This window comes from Cottoperca gobio, chromosome 10 (genome assembly GCF_900634415.1).
Source record: "Cottoperca gobio chromosome 10, fCotGob3.1, whole genome shotgun sequence".
Lineage (NCBI taxonomy): Eukaryota > Metazoa > Chordata > Actinopteri > Perciformes > Bovichtidae > Cottoperca > Cottoperca gobio.
In genome coordinates this window covers 12662355-12685768 of record NC_041364.1, presented here as the reverse complement: position 1 = coordinate 12685768, position 23414 = coordinate 12662355, and the positions used below count along the sequence as shown (strand labels likewise).

Below are 23414 nucleotides of genomic sequence, written 5' to 3'. Positions count from 1 at the left end.
TAAGATGGCCTCATTGTAATTGAGCATTGGAGAGGAAACATGTAAAAGGCAGTTATTTTAGAATCAGCTAAAACATCTGAGTTCTTCTTGAAAGCTTTAACTAACTTTACTTTAGTAACTTTTACTCTACAGAATGTGGTTTAACCTTTTTTGTATGATGTCAAAACTAAATTACGACCTTTCTCCACAAAGGGGACACATCAGGAGAAATACATCTGTTCTTGAACAGGAGCTCCTACATAAACCTGTAACAATCAGTTCAGAAGACAGGATCAGCCAAAACACACTAGCCATGCGAGTGTTGAGTGTGAGAGAGCGAGAGATTCAGTGTGAAGGAGCAAAGTGTACCTTTTTGCATTTACTTTAAAGCATTTCACATTGTGGTTTAAGGAATATTTGTTGTCTTTTTTGATAGTCTCTTGGAGCATACAAAGGGCCAACATTTGTACACATCACATCATCTAAACACTATTGTTCGAGGGGAGGAATACAACAGTGTCGTTACTGCAAGCTTTGCTTCTGCCATACAGAATTTGGACTTTGGGGGACATCTTGTGATGATCAAGTTGCATGATGATTTTCTGGAGCACTTCAAAAGTGAAATTAAGGGTTTTTGGATAAGCTAGGTTGAGTTCATATATCAAATCCAGAAGAAGAGCACAAGCAGAAGCAACTAAAGTCAGTCCGTGCAACAACGCCACGCCCTCAATGACAAGTCCAATGTTCTCAGGTGGCTCCTGAAGTCCTTCCTAATGACAAACACCTCCATGGTGAGCTGCTCCAGCTCCCTCACACCATCATCTGCTCAAGTCCTATAGAATACATGACACACAAACAAAACATCACTGGCTTCACTTTGCACTGTCTTATGCATTAGGTATGGGGAAAGAATATCACTGCCTACTCATAGCACTGATTATTCCAATACCCCATCTTGATCAGAACCCAAAAATATTACCTACCACCACCGTTTATGAAAGAACTTTGCAAAGGCTCTCTTTTACAACATTATATATTTAGAATATGTGTTGTGTGTTCCTTTGACAAGATGTGCTGACATGCAAATTACCATTGAAACATACAAGATATTCCTTGATCAGATCATCTGAATCTTCTCCCAGGAAGAAGATTAGGGCTTTTAGGACACACTCCCGCCGAAGATGGATGTTCTCAGTCTAGAACAACATAATCTTTACTAATTTTATTTTTCCAAATCTCTGAAGACAGTTGTCTTTACTCTTACGGCCAAACGCCAACACATACATACATTCATATAAAAAGAGACATTTACAGTTTTTTGAAAAAAATATTAAAAAAAGAAAAAAGGATGCAAGCTTAATGGTGTTGCTTCAAGGAGCTGAAAACATTCCATGCATATTCCTTGTTATGAAGTGGAAAGAGATTAAGCAGAGGAGACAGAGGAAGAATAAGTGCATGGAAAGAGGAAAGAGAAAGCTCTGCAGATCTACCTGCTCCAAAGTATTTATGATGTCAGCAGTCTTCTTGGCATGTTGCTCCTCCTTTGGTGTTGATGACTCTAATCAACTGGCTTGAGTGCATGTCTAACTGGGCCATGAACTTCTCCTCAAGAGGAACAGCAGTAATCCTCTGAAACTCCACATTGATCTAGAACAGGGGTTCCCAAACTTTCTGTGGCCAAGGCACACCAAAGACCAAGCCAAAATCTCAAGGCACACCTGTGTTCATATCCGGGCAAAATCCCCTCTATAACACAGAGTATCACTGTTATCACTATGTGAACATTTATTTAGCCTAGTCCTTGTAAGAAGCTTTTCTCCTTCACACTAGCAGAGAGCCTTTGATGTGTCACACTTTAATATTTCCCACCATGCGCAACTGGCTAAAACGTGTTCGCTTTGACAGATTTCTTTTTTTTTTATGATTGTTTTATTTATATTTAGGCCAAAGCATATAAGACCTATTGTTTCTATATTGTGAAATAAGTGTGTAGGACAAAGTACCGATAAAGTACAGTGTTTCCTTGCGCTGCGCTGCTTATTTCCTGTTTTTTTTCTTTCTTTCTTGTTAAAACAAATATTATTTTAAAGTGACATGCTACCTTTACATTTGTTGACGCCCCATAAGTCTTAAAATATTGGTTATTGGTTAAACTGAAGGGGCACACAGAGAATAGATGCTGCCACTTTAAGAGTGTAGATCTGTTTCCCTCTCATTGGATGGTGTACGTGGATGCTGTGCACCAATAGGATTCAGAACTGTACAAAGCAATCGAGTCCCTGCCCCCACGCAGCCTCAGCTCTGTAACGCTTAGAATGCATAGAGCTCGAGGAGAGACAGCAATGAGCACGTATTTTATAATATGAAAATCGCATAACTCATTGTACAGCCATGCTCAGAAATCGTGGGAAATCTATTGGAATAATACCTGCGATGATGGATTTCAGCATCGTTCTATACAATATGTCGATTGGAATTCATGTGTTATAGCGGACTAAGGGTGACAAAGACAATGGGATACCGAGACTGGAGATGGCAGGCGCTTTGGTGGCATTATGTCTTTCTCTTGTGGAGTACAACAAACGGACAAACTCGTTACAGCATCCCGGAAGAGCTGAAACAGGGCTCTGTGGTAGGAAATCTAGCCAAAGATCTGGGTTTGGGACTATCTGAGATTTTTGATCGCAAGCTGCGTATCGCCTCTGAGGCTGGCGAGCAGTATTTCAGTGTGGATGCAGGGAAGGGCGAGCTGGTGGTGAATGACAGAATAGACAGAGAGGCTTTATGCTCACAAAGCGCCAGCTGTGTGTTGCCTCTTCAGGTTGTTATTGAAGACCCATTGCAACTTGTTCGTGTTGAGGTAGAAATACAAGACATTAATGATAATGCTCCTAGATTTCCATCAAATGATATCACGTTAGAGGTTGCAGAATCTACGGGTTTGGGGGTTCGTTTTCCATTAGAAAGCGCCTTAGACCCAGATGTTGGCAGTAATTCATTGAAATCATACACTCTCAGTAAAGATGAATGTTTCACAATTAGAGTTAAAGAAGTTGCGGGTGGAAGGAAAGTCCCCGAATTAATTTTAGCAAAAAATTTAGATAGAGAGAAAAAGGCTGTCCATAAGCTTTTGTTGACAGCGCTAGATGGAGGGAACCCAGTGAGATCAGGGACCGCTCAGCTATCTATTAGAGTCCTTGACATAAACGATAATGTCCCAACGTTTGAAAAAACGCTGTATAAGGTATCTATTAGTGAAAATGCTGCAGAAGGTGCATTGATAGTACAAACAAAAGCGACAGACATGGACGATGGTCAAAACGGAGAGATAGAATACTCATTTGGTGCGCACACACCAGATAATGTTCTCTCTGTTTTTAGTATTGATCATACGTCGGGAACAATTTGTCTTAAAGGAAGACTAAATTTTGAAACAACTGCAAATTTTGAATTAGATATAAGTGCAAAAGATAAAGGCAGTCCCAGAATGGAGGGGCACTGTACTGTGCATGTTGAAGTTTTAGATGTAAACGATAATGCCCCTGAAATAATACTCACGTCGCATCCGAAGCCAGTGCGCGAAGACTCGCCTGATGGCACCGTAGTAGCTTTGCTCAGTGCCAGAGACCTTGACTCCGGTGTTAATGGTAAAGTAACATTAAAGCTTCCCAAGAAATCTCCATTTGCTCTAAAACCATCGTTTTCTCAAAATTACGCACTGGTTACCAGTGGTGTTTTAGATCGAGAAAATGTATCCGAATATAATATTGAGATAACAGCCACAGATTCAGGCTCTCCTCCTCTGTCCAGTAAGAAAATTATACCTGTCAGCATCACTGATGTGAATGATAACCCCCCTATATTCACTCAGCCCTCCTATAATGTGTATTTAAAAGAGAATGGGGTACCAGGCTCTATACTGTACTCAGTATCAGCTTCTGACCTGGATTCTGATGAAAACGCTAAAATCTCTTACTCTATACTGGACTCTAAAGTGCAGGACGTCTCTGTCTCCTCGTATGTTTACATTAACTCAGATAACGGCAGCATCTACAGCATGCACTCGTTTGACTATGAGAAACTGAAAGTGTTTCAGATTCAGGTTCAGGCAAAGGATCAGGGCTCTCCGTCTCTCAGCAGCAACACCACTGTCCATGTTTTCATCCTGGACCAGAACGACAATGCCCCCGCTGTTATTTACCCCTCCTCCGCTGCCCTGGGCTCCCTCTCTCATCAGAGGATGCCCCGCTCCGCTAAAGCGGGTCACCTGGTTACTAAGGTGACGGCCGTGGACGCTGACTCGGGCCATAACGCCTGGATCTCCTACAAACTGGCGGAGGCCACAGACGCCTCTCTGTTCACTGTCAATCTGTACACAGGGGAGGTGAGGACTAAACGCGCTGCGTCCGAGCAGGACGACTCCTCTCAGAGGCTGCTTATAGAGATCAAGGACGACGGGGAACCGGTCCAGTCCGCCACCGTCACGGTGTCCATCCTGCTGGAGGACGGCCTCCATGAGCCCATCTTAGACCTCCGACATAAAGTAGCCGAGCCCAGCAGGAAAACAGGGAGGATCACCCTTTATTTGATTCTCTCTCTGGCCTCGGTGTCCGTGCTGTCTCTGGTGACTTTTCTCATCTTAGCGGTTAAATGCATGAGGAACAGCACAAGCAGCGGTAATTGCTGCACGACACGGACCGACTGTGATCATTACAAGAACCCCAACAGAAACCTGCAGATTCAGCTCAACAGTGATGGACCTATAAAGTACGTGGAGGTCCTGGGAGGAGACATGATGTCTCAGAGTCAGTCCTTCAGGTCCTGTATGTCTCCAATGTCAGAGTACAGTGATTTCACTTTGATTAAGCCCAGCAGCACCACTGACTTTAAGGAGGTGATCAGTGTTCTGGATGCGTCTTTACCCGACAGCACCTGGACCTTTGAGAGCCAGCAGGTGAGAAGAAAACATCCATTGATCTTAATACTGAATAAAACAACATTCTTTGTTTATTTTGTACGGAATATACTCAATCATAGTCTGTTGTGGAAGTATATATATATATTTGTCTATATGGGTGGCTTGTCTGTCTGTCTACATTACATTACATTGTCTACCTTAGGTTATGATCCAATATGTCTTGTACAATTTGATTCCAATGTGGGGAAATCAAAGTAAAGTAATGTGCAATAAATATATTCAGACACTGTTGAAATAGTTGTGCTGAATGCATGCATCAATGTAGTGTTACACCTACACATTTGATCATTTCAGCACCACGGGAGTGGACAGCTACTATGAAATGCAGCCACGAGTGTTGATTCGTTTACCGTCTCAAGTTATATTGACATTATATAAATGTTTTTTTTAATGCTTTCACATTTTTTTGCTGTGCTTAAATTATTTCTATGTTTTCAATAAGTTAGAGATACTGACATGCAAGGTGATTTGTAATGATATTTTATGTTTGAGAATGATATGGTCGTCTCATATTAGTTTATATTCAGTGACATTTGTTATACTCATCTTAGATGAAAGCTCACACAGAGAATAGATGCTGCCACTTTAAGAGTGTAGATCTGTTTCCCTCTCATTGGATGGTGTATGTGGATGCTGTGCACCAATAGGATTCAGAACTGTACAAAGCAATCGAGTCCCTGCCCCCACGCAGCCTCTGCGCTGTAACACTTAGAATGCAAAGAGCTCGAGGAGAGACGGATATGAGCTCGTATTGTCTAAGATTTAAACATAGACTTTAGCGTACAGCCATGCTCAAACGTTGTATTTTTTTTTTCTTTGGGGTTATTTTCTATTACCATGGATTCCAACATTGTGATAAACAAGATCTCGATTGGAAATAATGTGTCATAGCGGACTAAGGATGACAAAGACAATAGGATACCGAGACTGGAGATGGCAGGCGCTTTGGTGGCATCATTTCTTTCTCTTGTGGAGTACAATAAACGGACAGACTCGTTACAGCATCCCGGAGGAACTAAAACAGGGCTCTGTGGTAGGAAATCTAGCAAAAGATCTGGGTTTGGGACTATCAGACATTTTTGACCGTAAAATGCATGTCGCCTCTGAGGCTGGCGAGCAGTATTTCAGCGTGGATGCGGGGAAGGGCGAGCTGGTGGTGAATGACAGAATAGACAGAGAGGCTTTATGTGGACAAAGCGTGAGCTGTGTTCTACCTCTGCAAGTAGTTGTTGAAAATCCTTTGCGGTCTCATCGAATTGAGGTGGAAATAAAAGACATAAATGACAATTCTCCTAATTTTCTTACACAGGAGATTAACCTTAGAATACCAGAATCAGTTGCACTTGGCAAACGATTTCCTTTGGAGAGTGCGGAAGACCCTGACGTTGGAAGCAATTCTTTGAAAACGTACTCACTGAGCAAAAATGAATATTTTTCTCTAAAATTTAAAGACACTAAAAATGGTAAAGCTGTCCCAGAATTGGTGTTAGAAAAATCATTAGACCGCGAAAAGATTTCTCTCCATCAGTTGCTATTGACTGCATTAGATGGAGGAAACCCGGTCAAATCTGGAACCTGTTCAATTCTTATTAATGTACTTGATAATAACGACAATTTCCCAATATTCAATGAACATGAGTACAAACTGTCTTTAAAAGAGAACAGCAACAAAGGAACATCTGTAATCAAACTTAAAGCTACAGATGCAGACGATGGTGTTAATGGTGAAGTTAAATATTCGTTTGGGTCCCGCACTCCAGACTCTGTGTTATCAACATTTGAAATCAATGATATAACCGGACAAATCGTATTAAAGGGAGCATTAGATTATGAGAGTGCTAAATCATACATCATCGATATAACTGCTAAAGACAACGGCATTCCCGAAATGGAGGGTAACTGTCGTGTACAATTGGACGTAGAAGATATAAACGATAATGCTCCAGAAATTGTGCTAACTTCAAAACCCAGTCCTGTACGCGAGGACGCACCAAGTGGCACAGTAGTGGCTTTGATCAGTGCACGAGACCTTGACTCCGGTGATAACGGCAAAGTAACCTTACAGCTTCCCAGAGGTTCTCCTTTCACTTTGAAACCATCGTACTCTAATAATTACGAGCTGGTGACTAGTGGTCCTTTAGACCGAGAGAGGTTCTCTGAGTATACTATTGAAATAACAGCCACAGATGCAGGCTCTCCTCCGCTGTCCAGTAAGAAAATTGTACCTGTCAGCATCACTGATGTGAATGATAACCCCCCTATATTCACTCAGCCCTCCTATAATGTGTATTTAAAAGAGAATGGGGTACCCGGCTCTATACTGTACTCAGTATCAGCTTCTGACCTGGATTCTGGTGAAAACGCTAAAATCTCTTACTCTATACTGGACTCTAAAGTGCAGGACGTCTCTGTCTCCTCGTATGTTTACATTAACTCAGATAACGGCAGCATCTACAGCATGCACTCGTTTGACTATGAGAAACTGAAAGTGTTTCAGATTCAGGTTCAGGCAAAGGATCAGGGCTCTCCGTCTCTCAGCAGCAACACCACTGTCCATGTTTTCATCCTGGACCAGAACGACAATGCCCCCGCTGTTATTTACCCCTCCTCCGCTGCCCTGGGCTCCCTCTCTCATCAGAGGATGCCCCGCTCCGCTAAAGCGGGTCACCTGGTTACTAAGGTGACGGCCGTGGACGCTGACTCGGGCCATAACGCCTGGATCTCCTACAAACTGGCGGAGGCCACAGACGCCTCTCTGTTCACTGTCAATCTGTACACAGGGGAGGTGAGGACTAAACGCGCTGCGTCCGAGCAGGACGACTCCTCTCAGAGGCTGCTTATAGAGATGAAGGACGACGGGGAACCGGTCCAGTCCGCCACCGTCACGGTGTCCATCCTGCTGGAGGACGGCCTCCATGAGCCCATCTTAGACCTCCGACATAAAGTAGCCGAGCCCAGCAGGAAAACAGGGAGGATCACCCTTTATTTGATTCTCTCTCTGGCCTCGGTGTCCGTGTTGTCTCTGGTGACTTTTCTCATCTTAGCGGTTAAATGCATGAGGAACAGCACAAGCAGCGGTAGTTGCTGCACGACACGGACCGACTGTGATCATTACAAGAACCCCAACAGAAACCTGCAGATTCAGCTCAACAGTGATGGACCTATAAAGTACGTGGAGGTCCTGGGAGGAGACATGATGTCTCAGAGTCAGTCCTTCAGGTCCTGTATGTCTCCAATGTCAGAGTACAGTGATTTCACTTTGATTAAGCCCAGCAGCACCACTGACTTTAAGGAGGTGATCAGTGTTCTGGATGCGTCTTTACCCGACAGCACCTGGACCTTTGAGAGCCAGCAGGTGAGGAGACAATAAAAAAATATTTCATATATTCTCACCAAAAAATCAAATAATATTTTATGTTTTTTTGTCTGCCAGCCACTCTGGTTTATATTCTTTAAATTATTCATAGAACTATACGCATTCGCTTATATGTTTTCGGTCCTATCAATGCTTTATTTTACACATGTAAAACTAAACTTTGTGAAAAACTGAAAAAACCTGCAATTATTCGGAGACATCTCGCTATATACGAATACATTAAAAAGATGACATACTTAAGCATCACAATTGTCACATGCTGCTTCAGCACACTTCACGTTTTCAGATATACATAGACTGCCGTTGTTTGTTGTGGGAGTGCATGAGAGCGTCTGTTTAGTGATTGGATGATTGTGTGGTAGAAACAGTTAAGCAACATAACCAAGAACAATAATATTTAGAATATGCCAATGATCCATAGTATTGTAAACTCTAATGAAAAGTGTAGCATGTACTGTAAGGCTGATGTTTCATTTAGTTGTATGTATTTGAATGTGTATTTTATTTTTAAACACTTTTCAAAACGGATGTGAATGTAATTATCAAAACTGCAGTATGAATAAGGATCAAGAATTGTTCTAATCATAACCATCAAAAATATTGAGACAAAATGTATTGTTATTTTTATAAACGTTTCCAAATGTATGCCACTGGTGATAGGAATAAGCACCCCATTGTGCCATTTCATATAGTTTTGAATTGCAATGCATGGTCTGGAACACATTGCTGTTTCAATCTTATTGGATGCAGGGTAGATGCTGTGCACCAATCGCATTAGGAGTTGTACAAAGAGATCTACTCCCTCCCCCATCCAACCTCACCACTGTAGTCAGTACATTGCTCCGAGCCCGAGATGAGAGGAGGATGCGTTTAAACAGTCAGATTAAATCATTTATCTTTATGTTGCATTGTATGGTGCATCAATATGGGGATTTCTGGAATGCAGCCAGTTAATCGTCGATGGATTTTCACATTGGCCTCTTTATTCTGAGCAATATTTGGATGGGAAATAACGTCGTATTGTAACGGACCGGGGATGACAAAGACAATGGGATACCGAGACTGGAGATGGCAGGCGCTTTGGTGGCATTATTTCTTTCTCTTGTGGAGTACAACAAACGGACAGACTCGTTACAGCATCCCGGAGGAGCTGGAACAGGGCTCTGTGGTAGGAAATCTTGCCAAAGATCTGGGTTTGGGACTATCAGACATTTTTGACCGTAAACTGCGTGTCGCATCTGAAGCTGGCGAGCAGTATTTCAGCGTGGATGCAGGGAAGGGCGAGCTGGTGGTGAATGAAAGAATAGACAGAGAGGCTTTATGTGGACAAAGTGCGAGCTGTGTTTTAACTCTGCAGGTTGTAATAGAAAAACCGCTACAGCTACACCGGATAGAAGTGGAAATAAGAGACGTAAATGACAATGCTCCCAGTTTTCTCAAAAGCGATCATATAATAGAAATAGCTGAATCCACCGTTGTAGGTGTGCGTTTTCCCTTAGAGAGTGCAGAGGATCCCGATGTTGGGAGTAACGGATTAAAGACGTACACACTAAGCAAAGATGATTGCTTCACTTTAAAAGTTAAAGAAATTGAAAATGGACGTAAAATACCAGAGTTGGTATTAAGTAAATCATTAGATCGCGAGAAGAAAGCCATTCACAATTTATTTCTTACTGCTATGGACGGAGGCAATCCGGTCAAATCTGGAACTTCAAAAATTACTGTAAATGTGCTTGATATAACGACAATGTGCCATTGTTTGAAAATACTTTTTATAAAGCTGCTGTTCAAGAAAACAGTGTAAATGGCTCATTTGTAATCACAACAAAAGCAACAGACATAGATGAGGGGGCCAATGGAGAAATTGAGTACTCACTTGGTATACACACACCACCATCAGTGCTGTCATTATTTCACATAGATGCTGCAACAGGAGATATATTTTTGAAAAACCAGCTGGACCACGAAACTCAAGCCTCATATCGAATAGACATAAGTGCAAAAGACAAAGGCTTGCCTAAAATGGAGGGTCACTGCAGTGTGCCAGGTCGATGTCTTAGACGTAAATGATAACGCTCCAGAAATTGTGCTGACTTCAAAACCCTACTGTTGTGCCCGAAGACTCTCACAGTGGGACAGTAGTTGCTTTGCTCAGTGTCCGTGACTTTGATTCCGGTGATAACGGTAAAGTGACGTTACAACTTCCCAAAAATGCTCCCTTTAATCTTAAACCCTCCTTTTCTAATAATTACGCTCTGATAACCAGTGGCCCTTTAGACCGAGAGAGGTTCTCAGAGTATAATATTGTAATAACAGCCACAGATTCAGGCTCTCCTCCTCTGTCCAGTAAGAAGATTGTACCTGTCAGCATCACTGATGTGAATGATAACCCCCCTATATTCACTCAGCCCTCCTATAATGTGTATTTAAAAGAGAATGGGGTACCAGGCTCTATACTGTACTCAGTATCAGCTTCTGACCTGGATTCTGGTGAAAACGCTAAAATCTCTTACTCTATACTGGACTCTAAAGTGCAGGACGTCTCTGTCTCCTCCTATGTTTACATTAACTCAGATAACGGCAGCATCTACAGCATGCACTCGTTTGACTATGAGAAACTGAAAGTGTTTCAGATTCAGGTTCAGGCAAAGGATCAGGGCTCTCCGTCTCTCAGCAGCAACACCACTGTCCATGTTTTCATCCTGGACCAGAACGACAATGCCCCCGCTGTTATTTACCCCTCCTCCGCTGCCCTGGGCTCCCTCTCTCATCAGAGGATGCCCCGCTCCGCTAAAGCGGGTCACCTGGTTACTAAGGTGACGGCCGTGGACGCTGACTCGGGCCATAACGCCTGGATCTCCTACAAACTGGCGGAGGCCACCGACGCCTCTCTGTTCACTGTCAATCTGTACACAGGGGAGGTGAGGACTAAACGCGCTGCGTCCGAGCAGGACGACTCCTCTCAGAGGCTGCTTATAGAGATCAAGGACGACGGGGAACCGGTCCAGTCCGCCACCGTCACGGTGTCCATCCTGCTGGAGGACGGCCTCCATGAGCCCATCTTAGACCTCCGACATAAAGTAGCCGAGCCCAGCAGGAAAACATGGGAGGAATCACCCTTTATTTGATTCTCTCTCTGGCCTCGGTGTCCGTGCTGTCTCTGGTGACTTTTCTCATCTTAGCGGTTAAATGCATGAGGAACAGTACAAGCAGCGGTAGTTGCTGCACGACACGGACCGACTGTGATCATTACAAGAACCCCAACAGAAACCTGCAGATTCAGCTCAACAGTGATGGACCTATAAAGTACGTGGAGGTCCTGGGAGGAGACATGATGTCTCAGAGTCAGTCCTTCAGGTCCTGTATGTCTCCAATGTCAGAGTACAGTGATTTCACTTTGATTAAGCCCAGCAGCACCACTGACTTTAAGGAGGTGATCAGTGTTCTGGATGCGTCTTTACCTGATAGCACCTGGACATTTGAGAGCCAGCAGGTGAGCAGAAAACAATAGTCGATCTACAGTGTAATTGTATATTGTTGTGTACAATTTTTTAACTTTAAAAACTTAAATACTCTGTTATAAATGTTGTCATGGTGCTTTAACGTATGGTCCAAATAATCAGTCACAAGCATTAGTTCTCTATTTTTGTATTTTTCCCCCGCGTTCATAAGCCTAATATAGTGTTTATCATTTTGGTGATATTTCTTCATTGGTATCCTACACGTCATTTACACTTATAATATTATATCATGTCATGTTATAGTATCATGTTGTTCCACATTTCCAGTTTTGAAGTTCAAAAAGATTTTGACATTTACATCACTTCGTCTTCATTTCAACCCAGTCATCTTTGTCAACACATCAAAACCAATGCTAGATTTCTGTTGCTTGTGTACTTTCTGTTTGCAAAGAGGATTTTATCTTTTCACCCTACGTAATATTTGTTTCTGCTTCTAAGGCCTACACTTTTCTGAAAGTTCAGATTTTGTAGTTAGCTCTGTTTACATGGCACTGAATTTTAGGATATTTGAATTCTCCCTTTATAGCTGTATGAATGGCACTTTGTTTCAGAACCACACAGTTGGACAGCAACACAATGAACAGGATTGCTTATAACAGAGCTAAACTGCTTTCAGTAACCATGCTGCACAATATCTATTCTTCCTGATTTAAGTCACCAAAAATAGTTTTTATTTCATCAAAAGTATAAATAACCAGAATCCAGACAATATGTGTATCTTATGTTCAGATTACATTTAATTTGCATTAACATTATAGGCGATGTGTAACAGCTGGTATGTGTCATTTCTTTCACACACTCATAATGCATCGAGGCAGATTCTTTCAAGGGCGGCTGTGTCTTTAAAAGCACTGCCCACCCCCCTTCTTATTGGCTGGTAGAGATTGGTAGTGTGCTCCAATAGGAATCCGAACTGTACAAAGAGATCTACTCCCTCCCCCATGCAGCCTCATCACCGTACACACTTACATTGTACCGAGCTGGATGAGAGGGAATGATGCTCTTGTCGGAAATAAAAGAGAATTATGTTCATTTAGTTTTTGGTATGAACCGATTTTGGATCTTTGTTTTGGATTAATGCTGTATGACAATGGAGGGTAACTCTCTGATTTTGGATAACCTCAATGGGGAATAATTCTAACGGACTCGGGATGACAAAGACAATAGGATACCGAGACTGGAGATGGCAGGCGCTTTGGTGGCATCATTTCTTTCTCTTGTGGAGTACAATAAACGCTCAGACTCGTTACAGCATTACGGAGGAACTAAAACAGGGCTCTGTGGTAGGAAATCTAGCCAAAGATCTGGGTTTGGGACTATCTGAGATTTTTGATCGTAAACTGCGTGTCGCCTCTGAGGCTGGCGAGCAGTATTTCAGCGTGGATGCGGGGAAGGGCGAGCTGGTGGTGAATGACAGAATAGACCGAGAGGCTTTATGTGGACAAAGCGCCAGCTGTGTGTTGACTCTGCAAGTAGTCATTGATAAACCTTTACAATTACACCGAGTTGAGGTGGAAATACAAGATATCAATGATAATTCTCCTAGATTCCCTTCGCAAGAAATAACATTACAAATAGCAGAGTCGACAGCAGCAGGGGCACGTTTTCCTTTGGAGATCGCGCAAGATCTTGATGTTGGAGTGAATTCAGTGAGGTCCTATACTTTGAGTAAAGATGACTTTTTTAGTTTAAAGATAAAAGATGTATCCGGTGGGAGAAAAGTCCCTGAGCTAGTCTTGTCTAAATCCCTCGACAGAGAACAAAAGCCTTTTCATCAGCTTCAACTAACGGCTATAGACGGAGGAAACCCAGTGAAATCTGGGACCTCACAGCTAACCATAACTGTGCTTGATATTAACGACAATTTTCCTGTATTTGAGAAAAATGTTTACAAAGTCTCTATAAGTGAAAACAGTGTAGAAGGTGCATCAATCTTAAAACTTACAGCTAAAGATACTGATGAAGGTCCTAATGGAGAAATAGAATATTCATTCGGAACGCACACACCAGATATTGTCCTTTCTGTGTTTGACATCGATTCATTAACCGGGGAAATACGTCTTATAGGGAAATTAGATTTCGAAACAAATGCATATTATGAAATAGACATTAGTGCAAGAGACAAAGGAACTCCGAGAATGGAGGGACACTGCATGGTTCATATTGAAGTGTTGGATGTTAACGATAATGCTCCAAACATTTTTCTGACATCCCAACCAAACTCGGTGCCTGAGGACGCACCAAGTGGTACTGTAGTTGCTTTAATCAGTGCACGTGACCTTGACTCCGGTAATAACGGTAAAGTAACATTACAACTCCCGAAGGGTTCTCCTTTTAATCTGAAACCCTCCTTTTCTGATAATTATGCACTGGTTACCGGTGGTGTTTTAGATCGAGAGAGTTTCTCAGAGTATAACATTGAGATAACAGCCGCTGATTTAGGCTCTCCTTCTCTGTCGACTAAGAAAACTATAAATGTCAATATTACTGATGTAAATGACAATCGTCCTGTGTTCAGTCAATCAACATATGCTGTTTATTTAAAAGAGAATGGGATACCAGGCTCTATACTGTACTCAGTATCAGCATCTGACACGGATTCTGGTGAAAACGCTAAAATCTCTTACTCTATACTGGACTCTAAAGTGCAGGACGTCTCTGTCTCCTCGTATGTTTACATTAACTCAGATAACGGCAGCATCTACAGCATGCACTCGTTTGACTATGAGAAACTGAAAGTGTTTCAGATTCAGGTTCAGGCAAAGGATCAGGGCTCTCCGTCTCTCAGCAGCAACACCACTGTCCATGTTTTTATCCTGGACCAGAACGACAATGCCCCCGCTGTTATATACCCCTCCTCCGCTGCCCTGGGCTCCCTCTCTCATCAGAGGATGCCCCGCTCCGCTAAAGCGGGTCACCTGGTTACTAAGGTGACGGCCGTGGACGCTGACTCGGGCCATAACGCCTGGATCTCCTACAAACTGGCAGAGGCCACCGACGCCTCTCTGTTCACTGTCAATCTGTACACAGGGGAGGTGAGGACTAAACGCGCTGCGTCCGAGCAGGACGACTCCTCTCAGAGGCTGCTTATAGAGATCAAGGACGACGGGGAACCGGTCCAGTCCGCCACCGTCACGGTGTCCATCCTGCTGGAGGACGGCCTCCATGAGCCCATCTTAGACCTCCGACATAAAGTAGCCGAGCCCAGCAGGAAAACTGGGAGAATCACCCTTTATTTGATTCTCTCTCTGGCCTCGGTGTCCGTGCTGTCTCTGGTGACTTTTCTCATCTTAGCGGTTAAATGCATGAGGAACAGTACAAGCAGCGGTAGTTGCTGCACGACACGGACCGACTGTGATAATTACAAGAACCCCAACAGAAACCTGCAGATTCAGCTCAACAGTGATGGACCTATAAAGTACGTGGAGGTCCTGGGAGGAGACATGATGTCTCAGAGTCAGTCCTTCAGGTCCTGTATGTCTCCAATGTCAGAGTACAGTGATTTCACTTTGATTAAGCCCAGCAGCACCACTGACTTTAAGGAGGTGATCAGTGTTCTGGATGCGTCTTTACCCGACAGCACCTGGACCTTTGAGAGCCAACAGGTGAGCAGTGGGTAGAGCAAACAATGGCATATACAGTTTTTATGACTATTACTTAAGCTAACTGAAAATAAAGCACAATGTTTGCTTTCACCGTAAAATCAATAGATCCTTACACATGTGGATAATGTATTACTTTGTTAGTGGATGTATTTGAAATGTAAGTATCAATTTTCTATCTAAATTAAAACGTGTTATTTGTTTAGTGAAGTTGACCACTTTAGTCTCACAGCGGCTGTTGTCATTTGACCTGAAGAGTTTGTTGTATGTTGAATAGATTTTCGAGCTGAGTGTTTCAGCACCACATGGATGGACAGCGACTCTGACACATGAGAAGTACAGAGAGCACGATAATAGACTGTTGTTGATGGCTTTTACTGAAGGCAACAACAACAAAAATACAAGAACGTTTAAAACACTTAAACACTATTTTCACTCATTCAATTTACTGGATTTATTGATTTAGATAAACCCTGATTATGGTATTTACCCATCAGAAATCAAAGCAATGGAAAGTACATTTGGACTCAGGGAAATTGAATGTTAACAGTAAATACATTTAAACTTAAGCGAGAGAGAGAGAGAGAGAGAGAGAGAGAGAGAGAGAGAGAGAGAGAGAGAGAGAGAGAGAGAGAGAGAGAGAGAGACAGCAGGTGAGCAGAAAACAGTAGACCAGATTATACACTTCAACAGTCACAATTTGCATATAGATTTTGGGTTTAGCCCAAAATATATAGCGTATATATATATATATATATATAAATATATATATATATAATCAAAACTAATTGAATGATATTTGATTATTCTATTGCCAGCCTTAACATTTTTTTATTATGTATTTTAATTTCACTATAAATACAATAAAAATAATAATAATAATAATAATAATAATAATAATGATTGTCAGAATATAAACAGCCAAACTGGCTTCACAACATTGCAATGTTTATGACAATGGATCTGGATTTCAATACTAGATGTTAATGTTGTGAAAGTTGATTGTTTTTCAACTTGACATAGTATCATTCCTTTAGATAAGTTGTTTAATTAACCTTTTTGTTGAGATAATTATTAATTAAGGTAGGAACTCTGACCGTTTCAAATGATCACAATTTATTATTTTCAGAAATCATGCACTGTGCATATATTTCTATTTTCATCAGATATTGCTTCCACCTTTTACAACTTTTTATATTAACTTGTGAATTCAATTTTGTAAAATATTTTTTTTCAGATAAAAGTGTTAATGTTTTCAATGTATTGATAGTATACTCATGATTATAAGGCAGCAAGATTTTCAAAATAAAGTGTACAGTGGATTTGGAATTAAAACCTTATATTTTCATCAGATGAGTTGCTATTTAATTTTCTGCAGAGTTGCTGTAGAAAATGTAATTAAAAATTCAGCTTATGAAAAATATAAGGATTTTATCACACGAATCTGACATTCCTTAATGTTACATTCGTCAAAATGCATTGCAACCTTGAGGGACTGCAGCTGCTTTATGAGCAGAGTTAGGTCTTTGTGATTGGATAGCAGAGATGGATGCTGTGAGCCAATAGCGTACAGGACTGTACAAAGAGATCTACTCCATCCCCCATTCAGACTCACCACGTTGTAAACCTCACAGTGCTCCGAGCTGAAGGGGAGATGCACTCATCGAAGGAGTGTGGAATATATCTTTTATTACCAATTACTGACGGGTTTATTTGTATTGGAGTGTCCATTTTGACGATGGCTTTTAATGTTGAGTTGTGTTGACGAATAACTCTATGGGAAATAACGTATTCTGACGGACCCGGGATGACAAAGACAATAGGATACCGAGACTGGAGATGGCAGGCGCTTTGGTGGCATCATTTCTTTCTCTTGTGGAGTACAATAAACGGACAGACTCGTTACAGCATCCCGGAGGAACTAAAACAGGGCTCTGTGGTAGGAAATCTAGCCAAAGATCTGGGTTTGGGACTATCAGACATTTTTGACCGTAAACTGCGTCTCTCCTCCGAAGCTGGCGAGCAGTATTTCAGCGTGGATGCAGGGAAGGGCGAGCTGGTGGTGAATGACAGAATAGACAGAGAGGCTTTATGCGCACAAAGCGCCAGCTGTGTGTTGCCTTTAAAGGTTGTAACAGAGAATCCGCTACAGCTACACCGGATAGAAGTGGAGATAAGGGATATAAACGACAATTATCCCATTTTTTCAACAGAGGAGCGATCTTTAAAGATAGCAGAATCTACTGCCACAGGTATACGATTTCCTTTAGAAACAGCACAGGATCAGGACGTTGGCAGTAATTCAATAAAATCGTATACTTTAAGTAAAGATGAGTGTTTCAGTTTAAGGATTAAAGAGTTGTCTGGTAATCGAAAGGTTCCAGAACTAGTACTAGATAAATCACTTGATAGAGAGAAACAAAGTGTCCATCAGTTATTACTGACAGCTTTAGACGGAGGCAATCCTGTCAAAACTGGAACCACAAAAATATTTGTTACTGTACTCGACAACAATGACAATGTCCCTGTTTTCAAAAAGCCGTTATATAATGTAACTGTACATGAAAATAATGTCGCTGGTAAAGTACTTGTAAAAGTTGAAGCAACAGACGCAGACGAGGGTGTTAATGGGGAGATTGAATACGCATTTGCTGAGCATACACCCAAATCGCTGGTATCTATTTTTCAGCTAAATTCAGGCACAGGTGAAATGTCCTTACTAGGGCCATTAGATTACGAGAGCAGCACAATGCATGAAATAGATATTACTGCAAAAGATAAAGGAATTCCTGAGATGGAGGGCCACTGTCGTGTGCAAGTAATAGTAGTAGACATTAATGATAATGCCCCAGAAATAGTTCTCACTTCAAACCAAACGCAATACGTGAGGATGCACCAAGAGGGACAGTAGTGGCTCTAATCAGAGCACGAGACCTTGACTCCGGTGATAACGCCAAAGTAGCTTTAAAACTCGCTAAGGGCTCTCCTTTTAGTTTGAAACCATCATTTTCTAATAATTATGCACTGGTTACAAGTGGTGTATTAGACCGTGAGAGGTTCTCAGAGTATAATATTGAAATAACAGCCACAGATTCAGGCTCTCCTCCGCTGTCCAGTAAGAAAAGTATACCTGTCAGCATCACTGATGTGAATGATAACCCCCCTATATTCACTCAGCCCTCCTATAATGTGTATTTAAAAGAGAATGGGGTACCAGGCTCTATACTTTACTCAGTATCAGCATCTGACGCGGATTTTGGTGAAAACGCTAAAATCTCTTACTCTATACTGGACTCTAAAGTGCAGGACGTCTCTGTCTCCTCGTATGTTTACATTAACTCAGATAACGGCAGCATCTACAGCATGCACTCGTTTGACTATGAGAAACTGAAAGTGTTTCAGATTCAGGTTCAGGCAAAGGATCAGGGCTCTCCGTCTCTCAGCAGCAACACCACTGTCCATGTTTTCATCCTGGACCAGAACGACAATGCTCCCCGCTGTTATTTACCCCTCCTCAGCTGCCCTGGGCTCCCTCTCTCATCAGAGGATGCCCCGCTCCGCTAAAGCGGGTCACCTGGTTACTAAGGTGACGGCCGTGGACGCTGACTCGGGCCATAACGCCTGGATCTCCTACAAACTGGCGGAGGCCACAGACGCCTCTCTGTTCACTGTCAATCTGTACACAGGGGAGGTGAGGACTAAACGCGCTGCGTCCGAGCAGGACGACTCCTCTCAGAGGCTGCTTATAGAGATCAAGGACGACGGGGAACCGGTCCAGTCCGCCACAGTCACGGTGTCCATCCTGCTGGAGGACGGCCTCCATGAGCCCATCTTAGACCTCCGACATAAAGTAGCCGAGCCCAGCAGGAAAACTGGGAGAATCACCCTTTATTTGATTCTCTCTCTGGCCTCGGTGTCCGTGTTGTCTCTGGTGACTTTTCTCATCTTAGCGGTTAAATGCATGAGGAACAGCACAAGCAGCGGTAGTTGCTGCATGAGACAGACCGACTGTGGTAATTACAAGAACCCCAACAGAAACCTGCAGATTCAGCTCAACAGTGATGGACCTATAAAGTACGTGGAGGTCCTGGGAGGAGACATGATGTCTCAGAGTCAGTCCTTCAGGTCCTGTATGTCTCCAATGTCAGAGTACAGTGATTTCACTTTGATTAAGCCCAGCAGCACCACTGACTTTAAGGAGGTGATCAGTGTTCTGGATGCGTCTTTACCCGACAGCACCTGGACCTTTGAGAGCCAACAGGTGAGCAGTGTGTAGGGCAAACAATGGCATACACATCATTTTATGACAAGTACTTATGCTAAAGTAAATGCAAAGCACAATTTTGGTTTCTCAATGAAAAATCATATTTCAATAGATCCTTAGAATGTGGGATATTTCTACTTTGTTTGTCAATGTATTTGAAATGTAGATATCAAATGTATATCCAAATTAAAACTTAGAATTTGTTTAATTATTTTCGACAACTTTAGTCTCACAGCGGCTGTTGTCCTATGACCTGAAGAGTGTTGGATGTTGAATAGATTTTCGAGCTGAGCGTTTCAGCACCACAGGGATGGACAGCGACTCTGACACATGAGGCATACGATAATACACTCATGTGGATGGCTTTTAAGGGGCAACATTAAAAACATGAACTCACACACTTAATAACTATTTCCACTCATTACATGTCCTGGACTCATTGACGTACATTAACGCTGATGATGGCATCTTGAAATCAAATCAAAGAAAAATCAATTAGGTCTCATCAAATAGAATGTAAACAGTAAATACATTTTTAATATACAGATAATTATATTACATTTTTTATTTGTTTTACATTAATAAATGTCATGGAAATGTGAATGGCATCTTACGAATGTGTTTCACTTCCTATTTGTTGACAGTGTAAAAGGGGTTAGTGTGTCTTTAACGCTGCTGCTCAGGTTCACTCTCATTGGATGTGAGAGATGGATGCTGTGCACCAATAGGATTCAGAACTGTACAAAGAGATCTATTCCCTCCCCCATGCAGCTTCAGCACCAAAACCACAATGCTCGGGGTGGGATGAGAGTAGGTAAATGGCACACACGGAATATAAGGTTATATCTTAATTTTTTATTTGATCATGAACAGACGTCTTTTTACCGGAATATCTCACACTCTTGGAATATGGATTTTGAATTTATGTCCACTGTTATTGTGCGTTGGAAATGATGTATTTTACTGAATCAAGGATGACAAAGACAATAGGATACCGAGACTGGAGATGGCAGGCGCTTTGGTGGCATCATTTCTTTCTCTTGTGGACTACAATAAACGGACAGACTCGTTACAGCATCCCGGAAGAGCTGAAACAGGGCTCTGTGGTAGGAAATCTAGCCAAAGATCTGGGTTTGGGACTATCAGACATTTTTGACCGTAAATTGCGTGTCGCCTCTGAGGCTGGCGAGCAGTATTTCACTGTGGATGCGGGGAAGGGCGAGCTGGTGGTAAATGACAGAATAGACCGAGAGGCTTTATGTGGACAAAGCGCGAGCTGTGTTCTTCCTCTGCAAGTTGTTATAGAGGACCCGTTACAGTTACACCGAATTGAAGTTGAAATACGAGATATTAATGATAATTCTCCAAGTTTCCTTTCAAATGAATTATCTTTAAAATTAGCCGAATCAGCTGCAGTTGGCACGCGTTTTCCTTTGGAGAGTGCAACGGACCCTGACGTTGGAAGCAATTCATTGAAATCATATACTCTTAGTAAAAATGATTGTTGTTCCCTTAAAATAAAGGAAATTGAGGGTGGTAAGACTGTTCCGGAACTTGTTTTAGAAAAGCCTCTAGATCGAGAGAAAAAAGCAGTTCACAAAATATTACTGACAGCATTGGACGGTGGGAATCCAGTAAGATCCGGAACCTCACAAATAACCATAAGCGTGCTAGACATAAATGATAACTTTCCGGTGTTTGAAAGAAACGTTTACAAAGTAATCCTGGATGAAAAAAGTGTAAAGGGGGCTGTTGTCATGAAACCAAAAGCAACAGACGCAGATGAAGGTTTAAATGGTGAAATTGAATTCTCATTTGGCTCTCGGACACCAGATTATTTATTGTTAATCTTCGATATTAACCCCTTAACAGGTGAAATCACGCTGAAAGGAGAGTTAGACTATGAAACTACCAAGTCATATGACATTGATATAACTGCAAAAGACAAAGGCAGCCCTGAAATGGAGGGCCACTGTCGCGTGCAGATTGATATTAGTGATTTCAATGATAATGCTCCAGAAATAGTTTTCACTTCTCAGCCAAAGCCAGTACGTGAAGACGCACCAAGTGGCACCGTGGTTGCTTTGATCAGTGCGCGAGACCTTGACTCTGGAGATAACGGTAAAGTGACTTTACAACTCACCAAAGGCTCTCCTTTTAATCTGAAACCTTCTTTTTCTAATAATTATGCACTGGTTACAAGTGGTCCTTTAGACCGTGAGAGGTTCTCAGAGTATAATATTGAAATAACAGCCACAGATTCAGGCTCTCCTCCTCTGTCCAGTAGGAAAAGTATACCTGTCAGCATCACTGATGTGAATGATAACCCCCCTATATTCACTCAGCCCTCCTATAATGTGTATTTAAAAGAGAATGGGGTACCAGGCTCTATACTGTACTCAGTATCAGCTTCTGACCTGGATTCTGGTGAAAACGCTAAAATCTCTTACTCTATACTGGACTCTAAAGTGCAGGACGTCTCTGTCTCCTCGTATGTTTACATTAACTCAGATAACGGCAGCATCTACAGCATGCACTCGTTTGACTATGAGAAACTGAAAGTGTTTCAGATTCAGGTTCAGGCAAAGGATCAGGGCTCTCCGTCTCTCAGCAGCAACACCACTGTCCATGTTTTCATCCTAGACCAGAACGACAATGCCCCCGCTGTTATTTACCCCTCCTCCGCTGCCCTGGGCTCCCTCTCTCATCAGAGGATGCCCCGCTCCGCTAAAGCGGGTCACCTGGTTACTAAGGTGACGGCCGTGGACGCTGACTCGGGCCATAACGCCTGGATCTCCTACAAACTGGCGGAGGCCACCGACGCCTCTCTGTTCACTGTCAATCTGTACACAGGGGAGGTGAGGACTAAACGCGCTGCGTCCGAGCAGGACGACTCCTCTCAGAGGCTGCTTATAGAGATCAAGGACGACGGGGAACCGGTCCAGTCCGCCACCGTCACGGTGTCCATCCTGCTGGAGGACGGCCTCCATGAGCCCATTTTAGACCTCCGACATAAAGTAGCCGAGCCCAGCAGGAAAACAGGGAGAATCACCCTTTATTTGATTCTCTCTCTGGCCTCGGTGTCCGTGTTGTCTCTGGTGACTTTTCTCATCTTAGCGGTTAAATGCATGAGGAACAGCACAAGCAGCGGTAGTTGCTGCACGACACGGACCGACTGTGATCATTACAAGAACCCCAACAGAAACCTGCAGATTCAGCTCAACAGTGATGGACCTATAAAGTACGTGGAGGTCCTGGGAGGAGACATGATGTCTCAGAGTCAGTCCTTCAGGTCCTGTATGTCTCCAATGTCAGAGTACAGTGATTTCACTTTGATTAAGCCCAGCAGCACCACTGACTTTAAGGAGGTGATCAGTGTTCTGGATGCGTCTTTACCCGACAGCACCTGGACATTTGAGAGCCAACAGGTGAGCAGAAAAACAGAAGGCAGTGTGTTATATAGAGAAATGGGGGCTAAACAGAATTCTCCTTATTTCGTTGTATATATTTTGCGTGTGTTGTGCTTCTCTGTAATGGAAACCAAATATCATAAACTCGGTACAAAGTAGGCCTATAGGATTTAAGAGTTCAAGGCTAGCTTATTGTCAGCATCAAGGTTATAAAATGTGCTCGGTCACGAACACATGTTATGTTTATACTATCTTTTTTGAAAATGATCAAGAAATTAGATTTG

At 42.5% G+C, this 23414-nt stretch overlaps 4 protein-coding genes and 1 pseudogene across 4 annotated transcripts; all 5 read left to right on the top strand.

Moving 5' to 3' along the window:
- The first annotated feature begins 2318 nt into the window (after positions 1-2318).
- LOC115015025 (protocadherin gamma-C5-like) lies at positions 2319-5669 on the top strand. The gene is made up of 2 exons (XM_029442190.1): positions 2319-5015; positions 5605-5669. Exons 1-2 carry the CDS (start codon positions 2459-2461, stop codon positions 5667-5669), a joined length of 2622 nt encoding a protein of 873 aa, XP_029298050.1. The 5' UTR covers positions 2319-2458.
- Positions 5670-5858: 189 nt separating this feature from the next.
- LOC115014756 (protocadherin gamma-C5-like) lies at positions 5859-8327 on the top strand. Its single transcript, XM_029441815.1, has one exon. The coding sequence runs from the start codon at positions 5859-5861 to the stop codon at positions 8325-8327; it is 2469 nt and encodes an 822-aa protein (XP_029297675.1).
- An 871-nt stretch (positions 8328-9198) lies between these two features.
- On the top strand, positions 9199-11844 carry LOC115014755 (protocadherin gamma-C5-like; annotated as a pseudogene).
- A 996-nt stretch (positions 11845-12840) lies between these two features.
- LOC115014753 (protocadherin gamma-C5-like) lies at positions 12841-16103 on the top strand. Its single transcript, XM_029441814.1, has one exon. It carries the CDS (start codon positions 12979-12981, stop codon positions 15472-15474), a length of 2496 nt encoding a protein of 831 aa, XP_029297674.1. The 5' UTR covers positions 12841-12978; the 3' UTR covers positions 15475-16103.
- Positions 16104-17104: 1001 nt separating this feature from the next.
- LOC115014782 (protocadherin gamma-C5-like) lies at positions 17105-18485 on the top strand. Its single transcript, XM_029441839.1, has one exon. It carries the CDS (start codon positions 17264-17266, stop codon positions 18365-18367), a length of 1104 nt encoding a protein of 367 aa, XP_029297699.1. The 5' UTR covers positions 17105-17263; the 3' UTR covers positions 18368-18485.
- The last annotated feature ends 4929 nt before the right edge of the window (positions 18486-23414 follow it).